The sequence below is a fragment of the Anomalospiza imberbis genome, chromosome 8 (assembly GCF_031753505.1).
Source record: "Anomalospiza imberbis isolate Cuckoo-Finch-1a 21T00152 chromosome 8, ASM3175350v1, whole genome shotgun sequence".
NCBI classification, from domain to species: domain Eukaryota; kingdom Metazoa; phylum Chordata; class Aves; order Passeriformes; family Viduidae; genus Anomalospiza; species Anomalospiza imberbis.
In genome coordinates this window covers 32,858,103-32,875,079 of record NC_089688.1, presented here as the reverse complement: position 1 = coordinate 32,875,079, position 16,977 = coordinate 32,858,103, and the positions used below count along the sequence as shown (strand labels likewise).

At 43.4% G+C, this 16,977-nt stretch overlaps 1 protein-coding gene across 3 annotated transcripts in view; it reads left to right on the top strand.

The window, feature by feature from the left end:
* The window catches only part of ADAM12 (ADAM metallopeptidase domain 12), a 178,800-nt gene that overhangs the window by 134,657 nt on the left and 27,166 nt on the right, over window positions 1-16,977 (top strand). For all 3 annotated transcript variants that reach the window (XM_068198305.1, XM_068198304.1, XM_068198303.1), the window contains exon 12: window positions 13,441-13,618. In XM_068198305.1, the coding sequence (XP_068054406.1) occupies window positions 13,441-13,618 (178 nt within the window). The remainder of the gene's footprint in view (window positions 1-13,440; window positions 13,619-16,977) is intronic.

The window sequence follows — 16,977 nt, the reverse complement described above, 5'->3', positions numbered from 1 at the left end:
GAGTGAGGAAGAGTTCATTTGGTGCTTTGACGTGTTAGCTTCAGTGGCCAAGGAGGGGTGCATCACACTTTATTTTGTGCTTTTTTATAAGTAAACAGCCATTTCTCCTGGCAAGAAAAGCTGAGTTTATTGGCTCCTGTCTATTGACAGCTTCTGTGGTAGCAAATATATTATCAGAGACATCTAAAATAGCTTTTGCTTGTTTTCTCTTCCTGCCCTCATTCCCATTTCATGCTTGTTCCATACTCTGGAAGGTCTTGCTGATTTTCCTGGTCTAATGGCTCAGACTGTGAAGATTTCTCTGGAGTTTGTGCTCAGTGCAAGGGCAGGGTTGGCAGAAGCTTTGGCATTCAGGTGCAGCTGTAATTGCAGGAGTCCAGCAGCAGAACAATCCCTCTTCCCTAAACTTCTGGGCTCCAAGGGTGCATCTGGAATGTTCTCCATGATGCCTTGTCAAGGCTGCCCTGGAGCAGAGGCTGGGCAGAGTTACAGAATAAAGCAGGGATTTATTCAAAGGATCTCCTCATGGATCCACCTTGGGCAGCACCAGAGCCCAGCCAGGGCTGCACCCAAGATGAACCCAAATGGTCCCAAAATGCACGAGCGCTCCCGGGGGCTCTCACTGGGATCAGCTCTGCTCCATTGGCACACTGGAGTTCATTGTCCCATTCCAGCTTTAGCCCATGCAGTCCCATCCTGCTTGTTTTTCTCTCTCCAGCCCACGTTGTTTGTGCTCCTGGGCCTGAGATTTGGATCATTTGTCCTTGGTGCCCAGCTGGAGCAGGAATTGTTTTGTCTCCCTGCTCTGTGCAGAGAGCTCACCATCCCCTGATATGGAGTCCACACACTAAAGCAGCACAGAATCTGCAAAATAGAAAAGCTAAAACCTGAGGGATTGCCCAGAGCCACTGAGATGCCACAACCTGGATTAGTGAATATTCCTTAATTAAGTGTTAGGTCACTTGTGTGTGAATTGTATCTGTGTCCAGGGTCTCTACCCAAAACCATCTGATATGTCTTGTGGAAATATGGGTTTGGGAAGAGAAACTGGCCTCTGCACCCAAACCCCAACCTGGTTTGCTCCTGTGCTGCAGTTTGCTTCCACCTCTGGTGAACTGGAGCAGCATTTCTGGGAGCTGTGTGAAAATCCAGGCAATGGGAGCCACCCAAATGAAAAGCAAGCTTTGTGGAGGCAGGAGGATGTACATTAATGAGGATTCCTCAGGATCTGCCTGGCTGTCCAGGAGTGCAGCTCTCTTGCTGGAGCTGGGGTAGAGGAGCAGCAGGGTTGGCTCAGGCTGAGGGAATTCAGCAACTCCTTCATTCCTTCCCCCGGGGCAGAGTCTGGGGGAGCAGCACCCCGTAATTAAAGTGTTCACAACTGCTGTCCTTTGATGGTGCTGAAGGTCTGTGCTTCCCTGTGGGTCCCTCATTACCATTAATGAGGTTTTGGGCTGCACATCAAAAGCAGGCCAGTGGCAGCAATGCTGATTTTACACTGCACAAGTGAATATTTGCATCTTAGAGGGTTCCTGGAGAGCTGCTGGGCTCAGTGGGTTTGGCTCTTAACAGATTTTCTGAGGAGCCTTCTTATTTTGTCATCTGCTTTTGTTTGATTTTCGAACTGCCACGGGAAAAAATATTTAAACAACTTTATAAACATGTAGTTAAATAAATAAAACACAGTGAAAAATTTCTTAAGGACACGTTGGGAAAGTACTAATCACTTGTGCCATTTGTTGTATTAAGTGTTAGTTCCAGTCACTTTTCTCCTTTTTGAAAAATGATCTCAAGGAGGCAGAACATAAGGTCCCCCTCATTTCGGTCATTCAGAGGCTGAACTGGAGTCTCCAGATGTGAAAATACACACCCTCCAGAGATCTCCAGCACAGTGCTCCAGAGCACAGCCAGGTATGCCATGAAAACAGCATCAACTTGAAGGGAAAAACACTTTTTCCAGCACTTCTCCAGACTTTAAAAAAAAAACAAATAAATAAATAAAGCTTAAAAAAAGATAAAAGGTCAGGGTGAAATGGGAAAGGAATCAGAGATAGAGTGTGGGAAAGGACACTTCAGTCTACTGAGTGGTTCTCTTTTTTTTCTTGCGGCATCTTGTAGCTGCAGAGCTGTTAAATGTTAGATAATCAAACCATTAGTAGTTAGCACAGAATTCCCTGACCCCTCTCAGTCGGTTTTCAGCTGTTCAGACCTCACTTTGCTTTTTTCAGTCTGGCAGCTTAGAGCCATTAAACTCTGGAGTCAGCAGAACTATCTGGAATTACCTCTGTTACAATTTGAGGAAAATGAAATTATCTTTCAGATGTAAACAGTTTCTAATTAAACTCCGAAGCTGTTTATGTTTCCAAACCAGTCTGAGCTGAGCTCGGCACAAAGACAGACTTCTTTGTTGTCTTTTTCTTTTTTTAATAAAGTTGACATACTGATGTAATAAATTACTTGTGACAGAGCTAGGTCTGTTGTGCCAGCAGTGCAACTGCTTTTTTTATTTTTAAAAAAAAAAAAAAAGAAACCTTAAACAACATATCCCTCTGCCCCAGTAACTTAGCACATTGCACTCTGGTCCTTCCTTTAGTAGGAAACAGCCATGAGATTACAGAATAGATTTATGTCAGTCTTTCCCTCCACTCCAAATAGCCCCACGTCTGCAGTGCATTTGGCCTTCTTTTTTTGTTAATAATTTCCATGCCTGGCAGATACATTTAATTTTTGTGATAAATAAAATCTGTGTTGAAGAATTAGTAGCACTGGTTGAAATCCATCTCATTTTTCCCACTCCTTTGCAGGAGTGGGTCACTGTTAACAATTAGCACTCAGAACTATGGGGCAAAAAAAGAAAAAGGATAATTGCTTTTTATTTGGTTTAGTCTTTGCCATTTCAGTAGATGTGCTGTTAGAAGGGGAAATAATTGGCTTTGCTGGTGTATTCTCAAGGATAACTCCACAGATTGACAGCATGACTTTGCTGTAAGTGAAGCTGACAAGGAGAGAGGTGACTTCTCAAATGAAAACACATTTTACTCCTGGTGTGATTATTTATAGCAGATACTTAAGGACAAGCAGGGGTTTCTGCCACGAGATGTATCCACTTTTCCTGGCCTGAATGCTGGGATGAGAGAGCTCAGCTGCCTTTTGTCTTGTTGCTGTAATATCCATAGGAAATATAGCTCTGAGAGGGACATTTTTATCCTGCAGTGCTGCTATTGCCATGACCCAGGAGAGCAAATCATATCAGGACATTTCCCTTTATCTTGGCTTTCTGTTTCATTAAAAAAAAAAAAAAAAAAAAACAAAAAAAAACCAAACCTTCAACCTGCAGGGGTAAATCTGCAGAGCAGCGCATGGAGAATTAAGCACCCAGTGTCCAGTTTTAATTGGTGTCAATAAATTCCAAATTCCTGGCTTAAAAATGGAAACATACCTTAAAGGGCAAATCCTCAAGGTCACATGAAAGCTCCTTTTTGAACATGTGTTGTGTGCCCAGGAGCACTTGAAGGAATTTTTGTGGACTTGGAAGGCTGAATCCATGTAATTAACTGGTGCCCAGAGCTGCATTTGCCACAGTTGTCATGGGAATCACAGAGCCCTTTGTGCCTGCCATAGATGTGCTAAATGTTGAAAATTTTACCCTGACAATTCCTTCCTGCAAAGTCATTCTTGATCTTTTCTAATGTCAAAGCCTGTCGCAGAGTGCTGGGCACATTTTACTGGGGGGTTCTGGTGGCAGCAATGCAGGGAGGCTCCATTTCAGCCTTTGCAAATGAATGATGCAGCCCCAGTGATGGATTAAGATAATAAACCACCTGTTTTAGAGTAAAGGCACTGAAAATGAAGAGGTGAAATAACTTTGGTGTCCTGGAGAGCCTTTCAGTCTGCCTCTTTCAGCATGGAAATTGTGTTCATCTCCACCCCTGGCAGCCAGCCACCACCAGGTGAGAAATCCAGAGTTGGGAGGAAAACTCCCAGGATTTCATCAGGGTCCATATGGGTTTGGGTTTGTTTTTTTTTTTTTTGGTTTTTTTAGATTTATCAAAAGCCTTTCATTCCTGTGAGTGAAAGTTTTAATTTGCTCATTAAGGATCCCTAAGTCTTGGGTCATGGCTGGATCCATGCTGTCCTCATGGCTTGAAATAACGAAAAAAATACAGTGTGGCAGCTAATTTTTCTTTGTTACAGCTCTGTGAAAAAGAAAAGGGAAGGTAGACAAAATGATTCCTTGTTTTTATATATTTAGGTTTTTTTAAGAATTCCATTTCCACTCATTTGAGGTGTTTTAGGTGATATGGGATAAAGAGCTTTGTTCTCATGACAGAAGAAGGGAAGGTGGGAATGCTGGGGAAATTCAGACTAATTTCTGGCACTGTTTTTCCTCACTTATCTTCTCTTTGGATCTTCCCAAAGAACAAAAAATTGAGCCGTGATCCTCCTGTCTTGGAGTCCTGATTTATTAAGAGCCTGGGTAGTACAGATGCTAAGTGAAATCAATATGAGCCTGTCCCCCAGGTATTTATTATTCCCAGCTTTTTGCAGGCTCAGATTCTTTTCTCCAGCACCCCCATCTTACCAAGTGGCTTTTCCATGCACTTCATTCTCTGCTCCTGCTCTTCCCAGGGAGCAGCTTCTCCACGTGCTCCATCCAGAGGGCTGATCCTTGGGGTTTGTCTGTGTCAGGAGCTGGACTCCAGGGTTCTTGTGGGTCCCTTCCAACTCAGGATTTCCTATGAAATCCCTTCTCCCTAGCCTGGGTTTCTGCTGGTTGGGTTTAGCCCTATTTGGGGTCCACTTCCCTTAGCTTGGTGTCATTTCATCTGCTCACCTGATGTCCAGGCTCATCCTCACCCAATCCATCTCCTGAGCCTGAGTACCCTCTTTATGACTGGTCTTTCAATCAATCTGATTCCCAAAGTCAGATTTTTTTTCCCCATCCCTGTCTGCTCCTGGCCCATTTAAAAAATCAATTCCAAGGTTTTTCAAGGGAGAAAATTAGAATGTAACTGCCTGGAACAAAAGCAGATTGTAAAATCATGTTGAGAACTAACCAAAGCACCTTTTCCCTAATCAGAAATCAGCAGGAAGCTGATCTTCAGCACTGGTTTGGACCATTTGTCTTTATTTGCTCGTCACATGCTGAGGATATGGTGTTTTGTGTGACAAAATTTAAACTCGGGGCACTCTGCTTGTACTCCTTATCCAGATTTTCCTTCACTGCTGGGAGCTGTTGGCAGGCACAGGGCGTCTGCATCCTGCTTTTCCTTAGCCTGGGACCAGACCTGACCCGGCCTTTTCATCCCTCCCTCTGCTCTGCCTTGCTTTTTGACTTTTCCTGTAGTCAGCATTGGATTAGCCTCAAATTCTGAGCAGTAGATTGTGAAACCTGAACTCTCAGCAATCCAGCAAGTTTTTATTAATGAAGTAGTGGTCTAAAAGGAAACAGAGCAAAAGATGAGCCAGAGGCAAATTCAAACTGATTACAGCTCCTTCCCTTGGCTGTCTGGTTTCCAACAGGAAGAACAGTTGTCTGAGTTCAATTCCCATGGAGCTTTTGCAGCGCAGATAACTCCAGCACAGAGTCAGGATCCTGTCAGGGGTGATAAATTGGTTTAGCATTGCTTCACCCCCAGAACACAAAGGAAAGTCACAACAGGCCTCTCCTCCAAGAAAAAACTTCTCTGACCATCTATTTGTCAAAAGGAAAGTAACTGCTAATAATGTTTTATTTGGCACTTTTGTGACTGCCACAACAGTCTGTACTGTATAAAGCCATTAAGTGTTGCTCCCTTGCAGAATGGATTGTTGGGAACCATCCAGGCATTTGTTCTGTCGCAGCTTTCTGCCCTGAAGTCCCACATTCAGCGTTGTAAATCCGCCTTTTTGAATATTCCAGGTAGTTCAAATTTCACCTTCAGTGTAATGGGAGAGGTCAAGCCTCAGCTGGGGCTGTGTCAATCCAATCTGGGCACCTGAAGGGAGATTGCAGGAATTCATTCTGGGAATCTGCACTATCCCCAGGGGAAAATTAAAACCAACTTAAGGCAATTGTGTGCAAAGTTGAAACATTTCCTTGGAAAGGCTTTCCTTGCAATAAGCCTGGAAATTCCACTGTAGCACAACAAGGCATCCAAGCAGATATCAATTAAATGAACCACCAGTGTGATATATTCCCAGTTATTTATTGGAAGGGTTAGCAGCCACCATGTAGTGAACGTGACAAAAGCTGTAGGACAAATCTGGGCTTGTTTTGAAGTCACTGACCATGAACCCAGACAGAAGAGCTTTGATGTCATCTCTAACTACATGGCCCGATTCCGTGCTCTACTTTATCGATGCTCTAGGGATTAAAACTCTAAAAGAGCAGCAAGGGAGTGAAAAATAGGCTAGAAAAATAAGTATGAGTTGTCAGACATCCTCTACCTTTTGAAGCAAACTTCCCCTTTAAATACTTTATCTGTAGATAAAACCACTCTACATTTTTATCTAAATCCTTCCAAATCACCTGAAAAAGATGTGCCCCATCAGCTCTGGGACTGATGTCTTGGGCAAGGCTCTGCCATGTGCTGCTTCCAAGAGCCCAAAGGCTCCTCCAGCTTCCCCCCCTCCTACTAATTTTCCCAATTTGCTGTTTGCAAAAGCTTTAGGTGTGAAACAAAGGCTCCTCCAGCTTCCCCCCCTCCTACTAATTTTCCCAATTTGCTGTTTGCCAAAGCTTTAGGTGTGAAACAATCTGCAGGTACCGTTAAGCTCCCCCTTTATTGTGCTGGTGGGTCAAAAACTGCATTTGTGCCTTTCTCCCTCAAAAGTATTTAGAAATTAAGACATTGTTTAAATAATGGATTAAAAAGCCCTCCCATATTACGGCACTTGTCTAATTAATGGATTAAAAAGTCCTTCCAATTTTTGGCACTTGTCTAATTTTAAACAATTGCTACTAAAGCGTGAGGTGTAGGAAATAACGTGTAGTGACAGAACTTGATACATGAAGGGATCTGTAGTATTTGAACACCTATTTCAATATCAAAGAAAACTGGATTTTATCTCCTGCTTGACACCTAATTCTGTGAAGTTCTTTATGCTTACTAATTCATTAACATACTTGCTGTACTGAAGAGCTGGAGTGTCAAAAATGTCATCTAATAGCAAATTCACTTTTATTCTGGTAGGCTCATCTCTCTTAGGAGCCCATAAAAAGTTGCTTTCAAAAGCTGGAGAGCAGTAATAATGTCTAGAAGGTTAAACCCAAGGGAGATGCTTTTGAGTGCAAAAGAATTACGTCAATTAGATCAGGAGTTAGAGGAGGCTGGAAAATTGTCACAGTTCCTTGAAATCAACATCTCCCTGGGTCTAGAAGCATTCATGCTGCTTGAGTTTCTGCCTTCCAGAGGTTCGTTCTTGGGGTACTCCTCCTAGTGCTGCCATTTTTCCATGGAAAAATTAGTTACACCTGTATTACCAAAACCAACCCTACCCCTATTCTTTAATTTAATTCCATCCCCCCCCCCCCCCCCCTTATTTTTATGTTCTTATGTAATATGCAACAGAAAACTCACATATTTCTGTGTCAGGCATTCTCTGGAGTCTGAACAAGGGGGAGCTCAAACTCACCTCTCCATACTCCAGTAAAAGGGTCTGCATTGCTCATCCCCTCCAGCTGTGAGCCAAAAAGTAGGAATTTTGGAGATTAAGGACAGTAAATATTCATATTTTTGAATCTCAAAGGGTCGAGACAGACACAAAGTCATTGTGGTGGTCAGTTCAGACAAGGTTTTGTCATGAAGAATGTTGGAAATTCAGGTGTTGGACTAGAGAAATTTCTGACTCAGCACCCCTCTTGCCTTCAAGAGCCTTCATCCTCCTAAAAAGCACAGCTGATGCCAGAGCTATTTCCAGATATGGCCCCTCAGGTTTGGGTTTTCAGGAATTCTGGGCAAAGTTCTGTCCCAGTTTTCTGCTCCTTTGGAAATTAGCTAGCCAAAAGTTGTTTCCATAAGCATGCTCAAAAAAAAAAAAAAAAAAGTCCATTTTAAAATTAATATAATCTCCAATTATCATATTACCTCAGGGAGGGAGGTCTGGTGGTACTTAACAGAGCTCTTTGGGGCTCTTGTGCATTTTAATTGAGTGAATAATTGTAAAACACTTCAGGGTCTTTTGGTAAACGGCTCTGTATAAACATTGCCATAATGCTGAATAATCAGGTTGTGATGTGGACTGGAAGAAATGAACCCTATAAATAGGTGTGTATATACATATAGTGTCTGTGTGTGTGTACACCAACATTTGGGACAGAACAACGCAGTTCCTTTAGAAAATAGGAACAGCTATTGTATAATAAATAGAAAGTGAGATTGGCTAGTGATAATCATAATAATGAAAAGGTTTTCAAGATATGGTGAGCTTGTAGTTTATCCTCCTGTGCAATGGATAGAGAATTCCCAGAATCATTGTGTTACCCCTTCAGTGGCTGGGAACCAGACAAATCTGTGGTGGTTTATGGTGGAGGAGCTCAGGGGAGGTGGACCCGGGGTTCTGAGGTGTGGACAGACAGGATTTGGAGGAACCAGAGGAGCTCCACCTTTCCTGAGGTGCTGCTGCAATGCAGCTGGAGGGGTTTGGGTCTCCTGCAGCTCAAGGCAGTGCTCCTCCAGGCATAGTCCAACTGGAGCAGTGGGGAGGACAGGAATGGGAACATGCCAGGAGCCTGAGCAGTGGCCCCAGTGCTGGAGGTGCAGCTGATCTGCTGTGACCTGCACGGGTCAGCACCACCGCCTCTCCTCAATGCTCTGCCTGGCTCGTCTCCTCAGCCTGTAATTTTCTGGGGCAGTGGCTCCGTTCCTGTGCTTGTACTCTCCTGTCATTCAGCCCCTGAGGAAGGGGAATTCCTCTGAAACGGAGATGACGGAGATGAGCTTCTATATTTCATAAAAAAAAAAAAAAATTTAAAAAAAAATAGGGGGGAGGAAAGAAAAGAAGCCTGTGCTGGGCGACGAGGTGCTGGTACAAAAAATCCTCTCTTCTTAAATGGGACTTGACAGAGTGCTGATGCCACTTCACTTAGTTAATGGAAGGAGCCATCTAATACAGGCTAAATGCAGAACTGCCTAAAGGAACCTGGTATTTGGAGGGCTGGAGTGCTTGAAATATAAATGAATGGGACAAGCCCAGGCTCTGTTTCCCAAGGAATTGATTACCAGGGATCCTCTGACAACTGTGAAGGTCTTATTTGCAGGAGCAGGCAAAGCTATTTTTGTTGGAAACTGGGATATTTGTTGCTGGGGATTAAACACATGTTTTAAGCACCAAGGAGACACCAAGGAATGCTGTGGATTCGAGAGGGGCAGAAAGACTGAAGTGATTTTCCTTGCTTTAAAGCCTCTGAGGAGACTGATGGAAGTGCTGGGAACAATTTGAGTTCTGTAGAGTTGCACCCACAGCCAGAACGGTTTGACAAAATGATCCATTGTGTATTAAATCTACAGATTCAGACTGTGTAAAAAATGCATGGGGCACAGCATTTTGGAATAAGAGTTAGGCTGGACTAAAGTGTCCTTTCTCTTTCCAACTGTAAAAAAAAAAAAAAAAAAGGATCTGTAACAGAAAATGTCTTGAGTGGAGATGGAGTATAAAGACTGCTGATGATTTTTTTACCTCTCATGGCATTTATGAGCTGGTTTCCAACAGAGTAAGTGTCTGAGCTACCACAGGAAGCACAGACATCCCTGTTTAGGTATCACCGAAATCTTGGAGACAGGTCAAGGGCTGACTTTACTGTGGAGACCCCATTCCTTCTCCCACCCTAAGGCTGCTCCTTCCAGGGGGATCAGAAACCTCTTTACAGGGTAGTGGGAGGAAGCTCCGGCATTTGTTCAGAGGATGAATTCCTTCCACATCACCATTCCTTTAGCATTTTTCATGAGCTCCAGATCCACTCAAACATTGGTTTGAATGCCTCTGACATCTGATATCTGTGACTTCCCTTCCCATCCCATCTGCCAGGCATTTCATTCTTCTGATGAAACAGCTTTAAAATTGCAAAGACAGACAAAATACAGCCTAAAATCACAACAATCAAGTGCTTGGCTGTTACATGGAACTTTATTGGTTAAAAAAAAGACTGGTTGTGTATGAGACTATCACATTAAAGATCAATCAAGTTTCCAATGAAATACCAATTGGCACCAATTGATGCGGGACCTTCTCTTGCATTGTGTGGTTATCCTGAAGTTTCTCTGTTTCTACCAGCTGGGTTTATTTCTGGGTTTTTATTGCTTTATTTGGGGATTACTTGGTAAAGAAGAAGCGTTTCAGGAAATGTCATCATGTGCCATGTGCTGCACTGATGTCAGCTGAGGAAACAGGCATCAGGAGCAGGAAAAGCCAGAAGATGAATGGACCTCTGAGTCCAAAATAGGAAACAGCTTGAAGTTCCTTTTGTGGGGGAAACAGAAAGCTCATTCATCAGCAATGGCACAATTTCACCTCTGGCACAGAGAGAGGCCTCTGCCCTCCTGCTGATGGACAGACACACCTCACATCCATGCCAATGATCCAGGGAATCCAGGCATGCAAAGGAACAGCCCTAAAACAGTGACAGTTTTGACTGGTGAGCTGTCCTCGTGATCTGTGTGTGCCTGAGAGGTGTCACATGGAAATCTGCATTAATTGTGCTCCTGAATGGATTTCATTCCCTGGGAGGTGTGTGTCTCCTTGTCTCACCCCAGTGGTTATCAGAGCAAACCTGTGCCACTGAAGTGCAGATCTTGCCTGGGTGATGCAGTGTTCATTTACTCACACTTTGATATGAGGGCCCTGGCTGATCAAGGCCTCACCAGGATTTATCAGTCAGATGTATCTGGGTTTCTTTGTTTTTTCCTGCTGATTGGCAGGAATGTGCACCCATCTACCTTTTCACAGTCACGTACACAGAATTTTGTGAGGTTTCTTCTCAGTCACACTGAGGGTAGGACAGAAATTTGTGGTGCCCTGTAAAGAACACCTCCAATTGCTCAATACAGAATGGTCAGTAGTTTTCCAAGATCCTTTGTTTTCTGTTCCATTACTCCAAGTACCTTCCCTGCCCTCCCATGGGGCTCAGCTAACAGCCTGGCTCCTACCTCCTGCTATTCTGAAATTTCTTTATTTATCTTAGACTCTGTCATTTTGCTGAAACATTGATATTTTCCAGCAATCAGCTTATTACATGGAGATGCCTATTAGCTTTCTGAAGTCATATGTCAGTGAAATTCAAAACTGTTTAGTTTAACTTGACAAGCCCTATAGTGATATTGGAAAATTATTTTCTTCTTCAGACTTATGCTTATGTTCTTTTCCAATGAGCTGGCTGTTTTATTGCAAAAGGAACTGTAAAAGAGGTAATTTTAACTAGGCACAAAATATGTTCTGTTCTGTAATGTATCCATAACCTTCTAGAAGATCCTAATTAACTTCCTAATGTCAGCATAGGAAGCTCTATTGCATTTGTAGTTGCCAAACATTTCTTTCTTTTTAATAGAAATTATCCCTTTCTAAGACCTAGGGGCATCATCATTCCCAAAACAAGCTTTTCATCTGAGGATATCAGAAACACCGGGAGATTAATGGAAGTCTGAAGTTCAGCAGTGCAGAATTTCTATCTGTTATCTTGCTTGTCTGCAAAGATAACAATCCTAATAACACGTGGGTGACACAAAGCACTCCGTGAGTAAAGTGAAATTGCCAGGTTGGCTCCTGAGCTGCTGAAATGTTGAGTTACTGCTGGACCAGGGAGTGACAAAGGTATCAATCTGAGGGGAGAAGCTGTTTTACACCGTGTTTGTGACATGGATTCAGTGTAATTCAAAGTGGGCTTGAGATTTCTGGAAAATTGTTCCCTGTGAAGGTGGGGAGGCCCTGGCACAGGTTGCCCAGAGAAGCTGTGGATGGAGCAGCCACAGGAAGTGTCCAAGGCCAGGCTGACGGGGCTTGGAGCACCCTGGGATAGTGGAAGGTGCCCCTGGAGGTGGAATGAAAGGGTCTCCAAGTCCTTTTCCAGCCCAAACTGTTCCATGACTTCTCAGCACAGAGCTGTCACAGCAGCCCTTAGGATGATACCTTGGGTTTTGAGTTTTTCTCTTCTGTTTTGGTGTGCAGCTTTAGCTTTATATGAAGTGTCACTAGGAACTTTTCACAGTATGGTGAAGACAAAACAACCCTATTCCAGCTGGAGACTCAAGGACAATCTCTTCAAACTTCAGGCCCAAAGCATAAACAATGTGAAAAGAGGAGGGCAGGCAAGCAAGCAAGCGAGGAGCATGAAAAGTCATCATTTGAAGCTGTTAACTGGACAGTTAACTCCTGTATGCCAATGGACTAAAACCTATAAAAATGTGAGGTCTCGTGACCAAGCTCTTTGCTTCCACCTTGGAGCCATCCGGGCACTGCCAGGGTGTGGCCTTTGAAGGCTCTTCAATAAATTTCCACTTTATTCCTCTGAGCTCCATCTAGCCTCTGCTCCAGCTCCTTAAGGCATCAAGGACACCGTGCCATCAGCCAGGCCCGGCTGTCACTTGGTCCCTCATCTGTGAGGCAAGCTGCAAACATTCATCAGCAGAAATGGAATTGAGTTCTGCCAGAGAAAAACACCAATTCCCTGCTGGCGTTTGTGCTGCACGGGAGCGTTCTGTTCTCTCACTCTGGGTGTTTTGCAAAAGGAATGGGAGCTGGTATGTGTCTGCACAGCAGGGCCCAAGCTGCACTCAGCACTGGGAATTCCAAACAGGAATAATTTCAGTGTACACTCCTGCTGATTTAAAATAAGAACTGTCTTTGCTTTAATCATGCAGTTCCCAAGATCAGCTTTGATGAATTGCAGAAGCAGGCTCTTATCAAGTAACAGTGGGTTTTTTCTTTTATTTTTTTTTTCCTGAAAAGAGCAGGAAGTTTGCCATTCTGCAGAGCAAGATGAATGAATTTGCCATTTGAGGCTGAATTTTCCAAGAAGAATTAGGATCTTTTGCAGTCCTGCAAACTCAGGATACTACTTGCAAACCCAGCATTTCTTTAGGCTCGTAATCATAATTTGCATTATAACTCCATAAGCAAAAGAGGGAGAAGAAATTTCAAACGTGAACACTTCCAATCCTTAAGAGCAACTACAAATTGAAGTGAAAAAGTGAAAATTCCCTTAATCATAGTCAGAAATTATTATTATTATTATTATTATTAGTAGTAGTAGTAGTAGTAGTAGTAGTAGTAATGGGTTGAGCTCAATATGTGCTTGCCACACTCAATTTCACAGTGAAATGCTGTATCTCAATTCTGTGTGATAAAAAGAGAACACAGTCTTCTGGTTAAGGCAAAAATGTGCTAAAATATCACTGGTGTGACAGGAGAGAGAGTTTCCACCTCATGTAACAACCCTCCTTTTGTCTCCATGTGGGTTTTCTCCAGCTATCCATTCCCCATGGTCTTCAGTAGCTGCAGTAGAAAGGACCTGGAAAACAGCCTGGAGAAAGGAGTGGGAATGTGTCTCTTTAACCTGCCTGAAGTCAAGGAGTCCTTTGGTGGCCAGAAGTGTGGGAATGGCTATGTGGAAGACGGAGAGGAGTGTGACTGCGGGGAGCCTGAGGTAAGACTCCACCTGGGAGTTACTGCTCATGTCCTGCCTGCAGGGTTTTGGCAGTGGAGGGTTGGTTTGGTGTGTTTGGTGTAAAACAGAGCTCTGCCTTCTCTGCTTCCATCCCATCAGCTTAAACCTCAGAGTCTCACAAGTGCAGGGAATCTCAAGTGTATTTGAGGTGGCGAAGTTTAAGCAGGGCTTGAGTTAAGAATGTGCTCAGTTAATCCTTAGAGAGCAAACTCTGGCTTGTCCAGCAGACTGGCCATGACCTCATGTTCCTAGAAGTCCCTTTCACCATTAGCTAATCAGCTAAACTCAAAAGAAGTTTGAGAACTTGGCTCAAATTTCTCAAGCAAACATGCGTTAGTTGAAGGTTTGTTTCTGTCAATGAGAAGCCACTCATATATATATATATATATGTTTATATTTATATTTATATTTATATTTATATTTATATCAATATAACCATAGAAACTGTGCAATCATAGAATGATTTGGGTTGGAGGGGACCATGAGGATAATCACATTCTCCCCCTGTCATGGGCAGGGACACCTTTCAGTATCCCAGGTTGCTCCAAGCCCGGTCCAACCTGGCCTTGGACACTTCCAGGGATCCAGGGGCAGCCACAGCTGCTCTGGGCACCCTGTGCCAGGGCCTCACTATCCACATATATAACATTATGTAAATAGAAATATTAATATTGGTCAGGTATTTTTCATTGCAGCTTCAGTTTTTAGGTACAAGACCTTTCCCTCCTTCACTGTAGGATTTTTCTTTCCCTCTAACCAATTACCTCCCAACAGAAAGAGCCTCCATTGCCTCCCAAACAGATTGCTGCTGCTTCAAAGATTGTTCCATTTTGTTTAGTGAATGTGTCAGAGGACTGCTCAGATCAGCAGGAGATAAGCAAAACCTGGGGGTCAAATAATATCCGAGCTGGCATCCTTATCCCTTTTACACCCTGTCCTCATTGGCTTTATTGAACTTCTCTCTGATTATCGGAATTAAAGGCAGCAGCAGATCAGGGATTTGTTTCCTGTGATAAATAGGGACCTACAGACAAAAGAGATGGGGGCAGTTAAAGCAGCAAGATATTGCTGCATCCTGCCTATGGAGTGTATTGGGTTTGTCCAAGTGAGGATTTCCTGACACTTCACTCACTCTAAAGGGTAACAAGGTTGGAGGAAGCAGCCTTATCTCCTTGTTTAAAGTCAATAGAGTGCAAGCAGCTTGCAAATGTCTTTCTAACCCTGTTATCTTTCTTGTTTTCATTTCTGAACATTAGTGATACCTTTTCAAGTCAAAGCCACTTAGTGTCAGCAAGCACTGCCTTGATTTGCCTCTTCTTTCTGTCTTTTTGCCTTTTTAGTTATATTGGGAAAAAATGCAGCTTGGGTGCAATTAAATTTATTTAGGATTTACTGCTCTAACCTGAGTGGTTCCAGAAAACCTGTATGATTAGTTACTAATTCACTGCCCAGTCATTTGTACCAGCTGAGTTCTGTCCATGCTGTTGCAGTGTCCTAAGAATGAGTGATATTAGGATTAAATTCTTCTGTGAGGGTGGGGAGGCCCTGGATCCCTGGAAGTGCCCAAGGCCAGGCTGGACATTGGGGCTTGCAGTACCCTGGGATAGTGGAAGGTGTCCCTGCCCATGGAAGGGGGAGGAACTGGATGACTTTTGGTCTCTTCAAACCCAAACCATTCTATGATTTTATGATCCTAACAATTTTAGGTTATATGACCAAAAATGCCTCATGTGCTGCAGTGTCTGTGGAAGGAGGGTTAATGTAAATTATAGATAGAAAGATAAAAGAATGAGGAGAAGTAAAAATCCTTGGTCCTTGAAAGATGAAAATGTGTCTTTTATAACCATCTGCAAGGAGGAACAGAAAACTATAAATTGCTAACTCAGAAGTCAGACAAATTACTTGCAAATGTAATTAGGAGCAAGTGCCCAAACAGCTGTGACATGCCAGGGACAAGTCAACACGGCTTTTGTGCCAGCAACTCTTGTCTTACAAAATCTTCTCTTACAAAATCTTGTCTTACAAATCCATCTCAGTGCTCTGAAGGGCTCAACAAGTGGATGGAAAGGGACAGGGCTGTCACTGCAGCCTGTGAGGGGTTCAGAGAGGCTTTGGACCAAACCTTTCACCAAAGCTTCTCTGGGAGATTGAGCAGCTGTAAAGGAGAGAAAACTGCATGGGCAAAAATTGGGTTGAAAGAAATACAACCAGGTGTAAATCACCCATTTCATGCAGTGGCAGGAGATCTGCTGTGCTGTATCCATGAGATGTGTCCTGGGACTACACAACTCAGCATTTTCATAAACAGCCTGGGAAGAGGAATAATCTTTAATTTGCTGATGATATTAGTTAGGCTGCTAAAGATGAAAACTAGCTGGAAAGGACTGCAGAGAAACCTTCTGAGGCAGCTGGAACAGGCATTAAGATGAGAAATGGGACTCACTGAGGAGTGATGCACATTCCAAAAACACAAAGAAGATGATGGACTCTGAGCTGACTCTGACCATGGAGGAACAAGACTTCATATTGCAATAAATAGTCTCATGAAAATGTCAGCCCAGTGCTCAGGAGTGGTCTAAAAGGTAAATAGGCTGTTAGAAAGTACTAGGAGAGAAATAGGAAAACAAAACAAAGCACCAGCAGACCTCTATAAATCTGCTGCGCCTGAAACTGCTTGTGCAGGTTTTCCCTACCCCTCCCTGATCCCAGGGAGGATAAAGCAGAGTGAAAAAAGATTGAGAGAAAAGCAATAAAGTGGTTCAAAGTTTCGAAAGGGCTCTGGCTGGAAAAGAAGAAAATGAAGGAAAATGCAGCATAAGCTGATAAAATCGTGAGGGGAATGGAAAGGGTGAGAGAGGAGAGATTGTCCCTCATGAGAAATGAGCAGATGAAGTCAGAAAATGGCAGATTTCAAACAAGCAGAAGGAGCTGCTCCCCTGATTGTGGTGGTTACCTGTGAGTTCCTTTACTCTGACTCTTACAGGTGCTAAAAATGCCCGTGGAGCCAAGGGAAAGCAAAGGGAAAGGCAGGAGACTGGGAAGGTGTCAATGTCCTTAAACATCTTCTGGTGGCTGCTATCAGGGGGACACAAGGACAGAGCATGGGCTGACCCAGTGGGGTCTGCCCTGTGTTCTTAGAAAAGAGAGGGGGAAAACCAGGTGTCCACAGGACAGAGCCTGACATCACATAGGTGGTGCTGGAATTGTTCTGGGGATGCACTGCTCTGGTTCATCTGAAGACCCAGAAAAGCCACAAAATTATTATTATGATTATTATTGTTGTTGTTGTTGTTGTTGTTTTGTTGTTGTTGTTGTTGTTGTTACTATTGTTATTGCTA